Below are 13,191 nucleotides of genomic sequence, written 5' to 3'. Positions count from 1 at the left end.
TTATCTACTTTGAAGAACTACTGAAATAGTGATTTTTGTCAGACAGCAGGCAGCTAACCAGCTAGGCTAGACTCTTTTGGGTTCTACTAAGCTAACATATTGAATTGTTTTAAGATGGTCATACCAAGGATCATTTAGCTATTTGATTTAGAATTTTAGGACCCCTTAAGTTATCAAAAAATTATATCATGAAACATTGAATTTGGCCTTAGTGTTATTATCCAATAGAAACACATTGAACAACAGCTTCATACATGGATAAACAGATAGTAAAAAATAAAAAATAATCTAAAGGAAATTTGTTCTTTAAGTGGCTGTCTGAGAGAAATAAGAATGATCAGGAAACTTTTTTTACATGTATTTAATCCCTTATTTTGGGCACTAAACTATCTCCATGTATACAATTCTTCCATTCACTTTTAAAATGGTACCCGGCTACCTTCAGACTAGTCTTGTGAGGCTGGTGGGCGTCCTAGAGCAAAACAACCGACATGTACGTGTTCGTGAGAGTCTTACTGTACTGTGTCATATTAGTGTGTAACCCAAACTGTTCAGATGCTACAGATGTTTTCTTTCGAGGGAAGACCGATTTTCGGATGTCTCATGGTCTGACAAACACCGCTCTAGCTTTGCCACCTTTCACCACAGATACGGAAGAGCGACAAGGCAAAAAATCTGATACCTCTACCTTCAACTGACCGATTTTGATGTTGATTTTTTATTATTATGCTAATTAGATTTCCACAGGGGCGTGGACATCAACTATAGGTGGTTAAAAAAGCAAACATCTCCTTTAAAGTTTGCCTTTGAAGTCTATGGAGCTCTTATGAAAATGTAAAATGGTTGTAGTTTAAAAAGTACAAATAGTATCAACAATCTTTTGAAAGGCAATTGAATTTGAGTCAGTCTGCAAATGTTGACATTGTGTTGGTGTTTGTAGCTAAAATGCTTCAAAAGCAGTGGCGAATCCAAAATTGGCTTTGAAGTCTATGGAGCTTTAATGCTAATTTAAAATGGTTAAAGTTGAAAAATTATATAAATGGTATCAAAAAGCTGTATACAAACATCCTATTCCAGACCGGTCTGCACATTTTAAAGTGTGAATGACGTTTCTAGCTTAAACGGTTGAAGGATAATTACAGTGGACATGTTTACCATTCAACTCTATGGCCTTTGAAATGCATTGGGATTAATGCATTATGGTTTTAGTGTGAAAAGTATAAGTACTAGCAAAAACGTTTTTTTTTCAAGCACATTGACCAGTGGCAATCTAGACGTTTTAGAGTTTTTGTTGTTAGTTTTAAGGTTTTGGCTCTACAGTTTCCGGAGGAAAGTGAAAAATAATAATAATAATAAGTATGAACAATTTATAAAGTTGCTCTTGATTTCATCAAGCACACCTTGTAATAAAGTAAATACAACTAAAAATTAAATAATCTTACACTAACCAAGTTTTTTTCAATACCTTGTTTGAGTACTGAGTGTTAAATTGTCTGATACAAGCTGAGTATACATTAAAAAAATAATATATACTCTCTCATTGGCCTCCTACAGGTTGAACTGGAGACACTGGCAGTGATAAAGTGGATGCAGAACTATAACTTTGTTCTGTCTGCTAACCTGCATGGTGGGGCAGTGGTGGCCAACTACCCCTTTGACAAGTCAAGAGACCCCCGCATCAGAGGCAAGACCACATACGCCACAACCCCAGATGACAAGATATTCAAAAAGGTACGGGTGCATTAAAAAAAGCTCAGTCACATTATAGCACATGTTGAAACATGTGTCTTTGTGTACTTACAGTTGGCCAGGACGTATTCGTATGCCCACAGTTGGATGCATAAGGGGTGGAACTGTGGAGATTTTTTTGATGAAGGGATCACCAATGGAGCCAGCTGGTACTCTCTGTCCAAAGGTGAGTTTAAAAGGTCCTGTATTGATATTTGGATGAACCCAGATCAAAGTGTGATGACCAATGTATGAAAAATTATGGTTGCTGGTACATTGATAACATTTGATCATAAAGTTACTGGCTTTTAGTGATGGGATGTTCGGATCTTTTGACTAATTTCGTTCTTTAGATTCACTAATGCCGAGAGCACGCAGGACCACCCCCTACCGGTGAATGATTATCTAAAAACTTGAAGAATCATGATTCTACAAGCCTCTTGTTCACAATGGGGGGCATATTGGAGCTGTCATTTATGACTGAGACGTATAAAAGTGTGCTTCAAACAATGTACATTTGTGACTCACAACTTGCATTCGGTCTTATGTAGCAACATTTTAAGTTCTGTTTTTTACATTGGATAAAATTAAAGACTCAGAGCTACAAAATTCTATATCATACACTGCATTTGAGAAAACAATGGGAAAGTAATTCTGTTTTAAAAGTTGATCAACTTGTAAACTCGCTTTGACAAAAGTCTTTCAATGTTTTGGTACTACTATTGGAGAGCCCTTCTTTGCTAACACCCATTCAGCATTGTTCAGACCCTCTTAAGCCTTAGCCCCACCCATCTCTTTAAGGGTTGATCCGAGCGTGCTGTACTAACTTGCCAGTTACTTCCAGACATTTGAGAGAGAACAGCTCACTAAACATTACTCGCCCTAGCAGAGCTGGTTAGGCTGTTATGTTATCCAGAGCGTTGGTGACTGCAACTGTGCTGTCAGATTGTCCGTAAATGCAGTGTTTCGCGTTCAGAGCGCACACCGGACGCTCTGGTCACTAAATAGGGTTGATCCGAAAGCTCTGACCTCACAACGACATGTTCTGGCTTTAGAAGCTTCTGATAGGCTAATTGACATCATTTGAGTCAATTGGAGGTGTACCTGTGGATGTATTTCAAGGCCTACCTTCAAACTCAGTGCCTCTTTGCTTGACATCATGGGAAAACAAAAATAAATCATCCAAAAAGTGGTAGACCTCCACAAGTGTGGTTTATCATTGGGAGCAATTTCCAAATGCCTGAAGGTACCAAGTTCATCTGTACAAACAATAGTACGTAAGTATAAACACCATGGGACCACACAGCCGTCATACCGCTCAGGAAGGAGACGTGTTCTGTCTCCTAGAGATGAACGTACTTTGGTGCAAAAAGTGCAAATCAAATCTGCCGCGGATATGGCTGGGACAATGCTAAGGGAAAAGGCCCAAAAAACTATACAGACAGTGCCTTCATCAAACAACAATGTTTCACTACGCATCAGTGACATGGCAGGATATGTTTTGAAACAATTACTGCTTCGCATACAAGCCAGTGAATTCTATGCGTTACAGCTGGAAAAGTCAACAAAAGTCGACTTGGCAGGCCTGGCACAGCACCTGGTGTCCAATACGTTTTTGGGGGGTCAATTAAGGGAGACATCCTCTTCTGAAAACCACTGGAAACCAGGACTACAGGAGAGGATATTTTTTAAGTACTGGACAGCTTTGTGACATCAAATGGACTTTGGTGGTCAAGATGTGTTGGTATCTGTAATGATGGTGCAAAAGCCATGACAGGGAGACATAGTGGAGTGGTAACCCGCGTGGAAGCAGTTGCTCCCGATGCCACTTGGGTACACTGCAGCATCCACCGAGAGGCTCTTGTTTTTCATCGGCAGGGACTGGGAAACTGGTCAGAATTGATGGATGGATACAGAGATATTCTTGAGGGAAACCTGTTTGTCTTCCAGAGATTTGAGACTGGGGCGGAGGTTCACCTTCCAGCAGGACAATGACCCTAAGCATACTGCTAAAGCAACATTCGAGTGGTTTAAGGGGAAACATTGTCTTGGAATGGCCTAGTCAAAGTCCAGACCTCAATCCAATTGAGAATCTGTGGTATGACTTAAAGATTGCTGTACACCAGCGGAACCCATCCAACTTGAAGGAGCTGGAGCAGTTTTGCCTTGAAGAATGGGCAATAACCTCAGTGGCTAGATGTGCCAAGCTTATAGAGACATACCCCAAGAGACTTGCAGCTGTAATTGCTGCAAAGGTGGCTCTACAAAGTATTGAATTTGTGGGGGTGAATAGTTATGCACACTCAAGTTTTCATTGTTTTATTTCTTGTTTGTTTCCCAATAAAACATATTTTTAATCTTCAAAGTGGTAGGGATGTTGTGTAAATCAAATGATGCAAACCCCCCAAAAATTCATTTTATTCGTAGGTTGTAAGGCAACAAAATAGGAAATTAATAATTTCGCAAACCACTGAATATTCAATATGCGGGACAAAATTGAGGCTATGATTAAGAAGTTGGAGCTCTTCTCTGTCTGCATTAACAAGGACAACACACATGTCTTTCCATCATTATATTATTTTTTGTGTGCAAATGAACTCAAGCGTACGGATAATGTGAAATGTGATATAGCAAAGCATCTGAGTGAGTTGGGTGCGCAAATACGCAAGTGCTTTCCTGGAACAGATGACTCAAACAACTGGATTTGTTATCCCTTTCATGCCCTGCCTCCAGTCCACTTACCGATATCTGAACAAGAGAGCCTCATCGAAATTGCAACAAGTGGTTCTGTGAAAATTGTATTTAATCAGAAGCCACTGACAGATTTCTGGATTGGGCTACGCTCAGAGTATCTTGCCTTGGCAAATCGCGCTGTTAAGACACTGATGCCCTTTGCAACCACATACTGTATCTATGTGAGAGTGGATTCTCGGCCCTCACTAGCATGAACAACTAAATACAGGCACAGACTGTGTGTGGAAAATTATTTAAGACTGAGACTCTCTCCAATAAAACCCAACATTGCAGTTATATGCATCCTTTCAAGCACACCCTTCTCATTAACCTGTGGTGTTTTTCACAATTTTCGATGAACAAATAAGGTTTTATATGTAAGATGGTTAAATAAAGAGCAAAATTGTTGATTATTTTTATTATGTGTGCCCTGGTCCTATAAGAGCTCTTTGTCACTTCTCACGAGTTGGGTTGTGACAATTCACACTCATTCTTATGTTTAATAAATGTATCGTATAGTGTGTGTGTGGCAGGAATACAATGATGGCAACAACAAAAAACATTTGAAAGTGCGCAGACCCTGCTGCTAGAGGGGTTACGCGGCTGAATGTTTGAAGGGGTACAGGACTATAAAAAGTTTGGGAACCACTGGTCTAAGTGAGCTTCAGGAATATGAACGTCATCTCTTACTAGCAAGTTATTAATTTCATTAACCTTGTTTCTTAAGCTATATATGTTAATGTGGGCTATTTTGAGCACTTTTCTGGGATGCTTGCTTATTTTCATTGTTTTACTGAGAAGCTTAGCAGAAGTAGATAAACAACCTCATGTTTATTTATGTTAGTGTAGGGTGAGCTGCACACAGTGGACTTCCTACAGTGACAACAGCATAAATCTGGTTCATAGGCACATGGATAGGACATTGTTTTTGCACCAGGAACAGTAAAAGTTCTTACCATGGAGCTGCCCAAAATCACGGCTGGCGAGAAGGACGAGGAATTTCGCACACTCCCACGCTTCAAGGTTGATGCAGGCCTCTGATAGATGGAGAAGCCCCGCTCGTTGTAGAGCAGGAACAGAAGGTTGTCGATGTCGATTTCGAATCATAGGGGAAGGAGTAGGAGTAGGCACAGCGGCCGCAGACACAGGTATCCCACGAAGGTGCAGGAAGATCAGGCTCCAGGGCAGCAAAACTATTCATTGATTGTATCCGCTCCGGGCCTCTCATTGGGAGTGTAGACAACTTTGCGGGAGACCACTGTCTTCAGCTTCCACGGCTCGTGACATACGACCATCGTTTATTGCCATGCTCCTCTTGCTGTGCTCCTTCGTCTCCGCCATCAGATATGGGGGAGGAGAGGCACGAGGAGAGGCTTCCCTGGCAAACGGACTCCGGGCAACACCGGCCAGTCGGAATAACGGAATTGCTTGCGCGAATTCCGTCCAGCCACCGGCACAGATAAGGTAAACATTCGCCAGTTTCTTACGTAGGCTGGCGACCTGCGTGATCAAGGAAGCCACCTTAAGCCTATAATCTTCGGCAAGCAAACAGTTGTGGCATTGGAACTCTGAGTGATCCAGTTTGTCCCGAAACAAAGCGTAGTAGATACATCTCCTACAGCGTATGGAACTGTTCATTTACTTTTCTAGACAAAGAGGGCTCCATTGGAAAACTCATCTGGAACCAACTTCGTTAGCTTGACGGCTAACGTTAGCAGCTTAGCTAGGTTAGTGGCTCTTTCAAGCAGACTTTAACCTGTCAGTTAAGCGGGACTCTGGGACAAGAAATAGCGTCCCTAGTTTTGTCAATCTAGGGGGTGCTGTTTCCACATTGTAAAATATCGTTCCCAAATTAAACTGCCTCGTACTCAATTCTTGCTCGTACAATATGCATATTATTATTACTATTGGATAGAAAACACTCTCTAGTTTCTAAAACCGTTTGAATTATTTCTCTGAGTGAAACAGAACTCGTTTGGCAGCGAAATTCCTGACAGGTACTGCGAAATCTGAAAATGTAGACTCTGTTCTAGGATCAGTTTAATACTCTGTATGTATCCTATGGGTCGACATGAACTGCACGCGCCTTCCCCTGGATGTCAGTAACCAATGAGAATTGGAATGGAGTTTCTAGGCAGATCTGAGACCATATAAAGGCCCATGGAATGGGGGGTGCACTCTTTTCAACCTTCGTCATGGCGCAAAGGAGGACCTCAGGATGGCATTCTGAAAAGCTCACGTTATCGGCCTTAGATATATCCTGCTCTGATTTAATTCGATATAGGTGTTAGAAACATCATAACGAAGTTATTTTAAACCGAGTTATATCAGTTTATGTGAGTATATTGCGATTTTCGGAATTTCCTTTGTATTGCGTTTTGAAGATTTGGGCATGTCGTGGCCACATAGCTAATGTTTGCTGCTAATTACACGGTTGAAGACGACGTTCTACAGCCGAGCAACGATTATTATGGACAAAGGACAACTTGCCCAAGATTCTGATGGAAGCTCATCAAAAAGTAAGAGCTATTTATGATGTTAATTCGTATTTCTGTGGAAAAATTTAAAATGATTTGTCCGCCATTAATTTCGGCACTGGTCTGGCTGTAACGCACACTGTATGTCTAGTAACGTTAATTTTAAAAATCTAACACAGCGGTTGCATTAATAACTAATGTATCTTTCATTTGCTGTCCAACCTGTATTTTTTTGTCAAGTTTATGATTATTTATTGATTAGATTAGGTGCCTCTCCAAGATGGCGCCGGCCAGATTGCCTGAAATGTTGCTACTAATCACATTGTATAACCACGATTTGTGCCGCTAAATATGCACATTTTAGAACAAAACCTATATGCATTGTGTAATATGATGTTACAGGACTGTCATCTGATGAAGTTTATCAAGGTTAGTCAAAAATTATATATCTTTTGCTGGATTGTTACGATCGCTAACCTTTGCTGCTGGTAAATTGCTTGTGTTTCTGGCTATTGTGGTAAGCTAATATAATGCTATATTGTGTTTTCGCTGTAAAACACTTAAAAAATCTGAAATATTGGCTGGATTCACAAGATGTTGTTCTTTCATTTGCTGTACGCTGTGTATTTTTCAGAAATGTTTTATGATGAGTATTTAGGTATTTGACGTTGGTCTCTGTAATTATTCTGGCTGCATCGACGCTATTTCAGATTGCAGCTGCAATGTAGAACTGTGATTTATACCTGAAATATGCACATTTTTCGAACAAAACATATGCTATACAATAAATATCTGATGAAGTTTTTTCTTGGTTAGTGACTATTTATATCTTTATTTGGTCGAATTTGTGAACACTACCTATGCAGTAAGAAAATGGTGGAGAGAAAAAAGTTGAGTCTTTTGCTATCGTGGTTAGCTAATAGAAATACATATTGTGTCTTCCCTGTAAAACATTTAAAAAATCAGAAATGATGGCTGGATTCACAAGATGTGTATCTTTCATCTGGTGTCTTGGACTTGTGATTTCATGATATTTAGATGCTAGTATTTACTTGTGGCGCTATGCTAGGCTATGCTAGTCAGCTTTTTTACTGATGGGGGTGCTCCCGGATCCGGGATGAGTAGCAAGTAGAAGTTAAAAGCTAACCGCGTCACAGAACCCATGCAAAAAGAAGTTTGGTATATATGTTTATCAAAGTTTGGTTATGTTTTAGTAATAATAACAAACCAAGTGTTTCCAGCATACAGTGTTCAGCTGTGCACTCTGATGTAGTGACACACTGTTGACGTAGTGAGTATTGGAGGAAACAAAGTGGAGAGGACCATATCACAGTGTCACAGGACAGGGACGTGCATCGATACTGGTCGGTGCCGAGGGTTTGTTCTTAATGTCATCAGTGTCCGTCAAGGAAAAGCACTGATCTCCAAATTCACTGTCCATGTACTGTAGACTAAAATCCCCTTGAAGCCGTCTCTGGCACAATTGAGCTAAGATCAGCGACGGTAGCAGGTATTCCAGAGGGCAATACAAGCTTCCGAATATCAGGGTTCTCCATGACCCGCAGTCTGGCAAGCATTTCTGTTGTATAAAGAAAGATCCTGTAACAAGAATAAAATGTATGTAGTTATCATATTGGCAATTCTCAACAAAAAGGTGTATCAGTATCCCATTCAATCACAAGTAAAGTGCTGCATAATAGTTCAATATTGGACCACTTATTTTGAAAACATCTCAAAGACTCCTTATAAACATTTAAATGATATGCAAAATATAGATCTAAAACAGTTGTATGACCAATGTAGAGTGTTTCAACCCATGATGTTGTATATTGGGTGGAATAGGGGGTTATATGACAAGTTTAAATGCATGGCTTACAATATTAAATGCATGGCTTATAGTAGTTACATGTACAGTAATTACTACGTAATATTATATTTCACAGGATATATCAAAATGTCAGTTCTTACAATGTTGTTATAAAGAAAAGTATCATAACTACAATGTTATACACAGGGACAATCAACTTAATGTGAAGTGAAACACATCATCAATTACTCATGTAATTACTATGTAGTTACTATGTTACAACGATACAGACACCCAATACAGTACATGTAGTTGTGGTCAATGGGAATCCATCTTATTCTAGGAAAACGTTTGTTACAGCACCTTAGTAATTACACTATGTACTTTCAATATTATTAAATATTTGGCAGGGTATATCGCACTTTCAGTTATTACAATGTTATAAAGAAAAGTATTGTAATTACAATGTTTCTACACAGGAACAAGCAATTTGATGTAAATTCTGTGATTATCTTTCGTGGAAGGTGTACAGACTGCTCTCTCCACTGCACATCTGGAGCAAGCGTCAACCACTCAATATTTAGTTTATTTTTTATTAGCATTTACAACCAGAACATGCTGTATCCTTAACAGTTGCCAGCTTCATGAGGTAGTCACCTGGAATGCATTTCAGTTAACAGGTGTGCCTTATTAAGAGTTAATTTGTGGAATTGATTTCCTTCTTAATGCGTTGGAGCCAATCAGTTGTGTTGTGACAAGGTAGGGGTGGTATACAGAAGGTAGCCCTATTTGGTAAAAGACCAAGTCCAAATTATGGCAAGAACAGCTCAAATAAGCAAAGAGAAATGACAGTCCACCATTACTTGATAACATCAAGGTCAGTCAATACGGAAAATGTCAACAACTTTGAAAGTTTCTTCAAGTGAAGTCGCAAAAACCATCAAGCGCTATGATGAACCTGGCTCTCATGAGGACCGACACAGGAAAGGAAGATCCAGAGTTACCTCTGCTGCAGAGGATACATTCATTAGAGTTAACTGCACCTTAGAGTGCAGCCCAAATAAATGCTTCACAGAGTTCAAGTAACAGACACATCTCAACATCAACTGTTCAGAGGAGAGAGGTGCATTGTGATTGTTACAGTTGTCGATCAACACTGAATAATGAGCAATTTTGACTCTGAAAACCCCACCAGTTTTGTTTACCTATATTCACTCTGAGGAACATTTTGCTCACTTACAAAACTTTATGCAAAAGGGTGTTTTTAATAATCAGTCTTTTGGGATACTTATTTACTGGACAGCTTAAAGGGTCTCTCCAAGATTTTCAACATTGAGCTTGCTTTGCCACCCATCCCGACCAGTGTCTCCCACAGGTATTTAGGTTACTTGTCATGGTGGCAGGTCGAGAAGGGCAGCATGGCGCGACTGGAGAGGCTTGCACCACTGCTGCTGCCCTAATGTATTATTCTTGTGAGCCTACACTATTCAGTCAAATGAAGCAAAAGCTTTTACAAATGTGTTTTGAGTACTGTTTTTAGAGCTGCAACAAACAACTGTTTTGATAATCAATGTGTCAGTTATTACTTTGATTACTCAATTTGTTTGAATTTTAAAATGCCTGTTTTGCTGACTAAATATAGTTGGAATGTTTTATCAAATATTACAATGTTTACTGTGCATCTCAGTTCAAATAGGAACAACAGACAAACTCAAACTCAGTTATTTTGTGACAACTTCCATTAAAGTGTATTTCCACATGAGACAGGAGCAGTGTCACCCTAAGTGAGAGTTGATTTTGTTGCCCCCCCCCCCCCCCCCCCCCCCCCCCCCATGTAGAAGCTGAGAGTCATGCTTCCCTGGGACACTCAAGACCTCTCATATCACTAACATTTGTCTTACATCTCAGAAGGTCTGCAATAAAGCCCTGAGGAGGTTCAAGAGGAAGAGTGTCCAAATTGGAAACTTCCAAAAATTCAAAAGTTCTCGCACAAGAGAAATGTATAGCATTATCTATTTTGATGTATTAACATCCATTATCTGGGCTTGGGAGCTGAGAGATAATTTGTTGATATATTTGACTTATGGTAATCAGTTGCCTTTTTAAAGTACTCTTCAGTGGATACACTGATATGGATTAAAGAAATAGAGGGCTTGCCAATTTCATATACTAAATTATTTGATAAATACATCTTTGTGCTCTTGGACACATCATCAGTGATGTTTCCTAGGATCAAGTTTTGGGTATTTCAACATTATACAACTTCACCCATCAGACCTTGGCTTGTGTCATAAGTGACATTATGCTAATTCCCATGGATTTACTGATCCCCCGCCATTACAAGGCGTGACTAACCACTGGCCAACTCCCTGTCACAAAATAACTTGTTCCTATCTTTAGGTACAATTGCAGAAGGATGGGTCCAACATGAAGAAGACGGGATTAGGTGTTTGGGATGATGGAGGTCGAACACAACAGACGGCGCCCAGTTCTTAAAATGGTGAACAACTTTTCATAGGAAACATCAGACAACATTTGCGAAGAGGTTCCACCATTCTGAGTGACTGCTGGAGAGCATATGTCAGGTCTCTGAATAGGCTGGGTTACAATCACCAGACAGTCAACCACATAAACAACCATGTTGATCTTCACGTGATGTCACACACACACAACACATTGAAAGAGCGTGGTAGACAATAAAGGGGCAGGTCTGGAGGCTAAGGGAGAATCGGACCAAAAAAGGTTTAAAGAAGCATCTCCATTTATTTGAGTGGATGTACTGGTTGAGTAAAGAAAATAAGAAAGGAGTACTCTCAAAACTCTTCAAATACATCTGAATAGTATTTCAGCTGTAAGATTTTCACTCTTTGCATGCACCCCCAAGACTGCAGTGGTTCCCAAACTTTTTATAGTCCTGTACCTCTTCAATCATTCAACCTCCAGCTGCGTACCCCCTCTAGCACCAGGGTCAGCGCACTCTCAAATGTTGTTTTTTGCCATCATTGTAAGCCTGCCACACACACACTATACAATACATTTATTAAACATAAGAATGAGTGGGAGTTTGTCACAACCCGGCTCGTGGGAAGTGACAATAAGTTTGCTCTTTATTTAACCATCTTACATATAAAACCTTATTTGTTCATCGAAAATTGTGAAAAACTCACCACAGGTCAATGAGAAGAGGGTGCTTGAAAGGATGCACATAACTCTGCAATGTTGGGTTGTATTGGAGAGAGTCTCAGTCTTAAATAATTTTCCACACACTGTCTGTGCCTGTATTTAGTTTTTCATGCTAGTGAGGGCCGATAATCCGCTCTCACATAGGTATGTGGATGCAAAGGGCATCAGTGTCTCAACAGCGCGATTTGCCAAGGCAGGATACTCTGAGCACACCCTAATCCAGAACTCTGGCAATTGCTTCTGATTAAATACAATTTTCACAGAACCGCTTGTTGCAATTTCGATGAGGCTCTCTTGTTCAGATAGTGGTAAATGGACTGGAGGCAGGTCATGAACGGGATAACGAATCCAGTTGTTTATGTCATCTGTTTCGGGAAACGGATGTCAGGAAGTGAAAAATCTGAAATCGAGGCTCTGTTCCAGGGCCTTCCTATTAATTTGCTTGAAATCTATGGATATACATGCACTTCATACGCCTTCCACTAGATGTCAACAGGCAGTGGGAGGTGGAATGGGGTGTCTAGCTTGATCTGAGGTCGAACAAGAGCTCTTGGAATGACGTGACCCCAATTTCCTTTGTCTAGCAAGGCGCGGGAAGGACATCTGCATTGGCTTCTGAAAAGTTTTCGGTATAGACGGCTAATATCTCCGGCTTTGATTTTATTTGATACATGTGATAATATCATCGTAAAGTATGTTTTTTCAATATAGTTTTATCAGATTATTGAACGTTTATCGGGAGTTTTGGCGTTTTCCGTTCTCTTTGGTGAAGATGGACATCTTCGCGCCACTTCGCTAGCTAAGGTTGCTAATTCAACAGGCGAAGAGGACATTCTAAAACCAAACAACGATTTATTCTGGACAAAGGACTCCTTGTACAAGATTCTGATGGAAGCTCAGCAAAAGTAGGAACCATTTATGATGTTATTTCGTATTTCTGTGGAAAATGTTTATTCCTATTTTCCGCCCTCATTGCGGGCGCTGTCTCACTATAACGTAAGCTGTATGTCGTACTAAAGTTATTTTTAAAAATCTAACACAGCGGTTGCATTAAGAACTAGTGTATCTTTCATTTGCTGTACAACATGTATTTTTTTGTAAAGTTTATGATGAGTTATTTGGTCAGATTAGGTGAGTGTCAGAAATATATCTGGAGATTCTGGGAAAAAGTTGCTACGTTTTCACAATGTATAACCATGGATTTCAGCTCTAAATATGCACATTTTCGAACAAAACATAAGTGTATTGTATAACCTGATGTTA

At 39.9% G+C, this 13,191-nt stretch overlaps 1 protein-coding gene across 2 annotated transcripts in view; it reads left to right on the top strand.

Moving 5' to 3' along the window:
- Window positions 1–13,191, top strand: part of cpn1 (carboxypeptidase N, polypeptide 1) — a 157,972-nt gene that overhangs the window by 94,658 nt on the left and 50,123 nt on the right. For both annotated transcript variants that reach the window (XM_071392564.1, XM_071392563.1), the window contains 2 exons: window positions 1,555–1,731; window positions 1,804–1,915. In XM_071392564.1, coding sequence (XP_071248665.1) covers window positions 1,555–1,731; window positions 1,804–1,915 — 289 coding nt within the window. The remainder of the gene's footprint in view (window positions 1–1,554; window positions 1,732–1,803; window positions 1,916–13,191) is intronic.

Source organism: Salvelinus alpinus, chromosome 3 (assembly GCF_045679555.1).
Source record: "Salvelinus alpinus chromosome 3, SLU_Salpinus.1, whole genome shotgun sequence".
In the NCBI taxonomy this organism is placed as follows: Eukaryota; Metazoa; Chordata; class Actinopteri; order Salmoniformes; family Salmonidae; genus Salvelinus; species Salvelinus alpinus.
The sequence above is the reverse complement of the archived record's forward strand: the minus strand, read 5'-3'. Positions and strand labels throughout refer to the sequence as shown.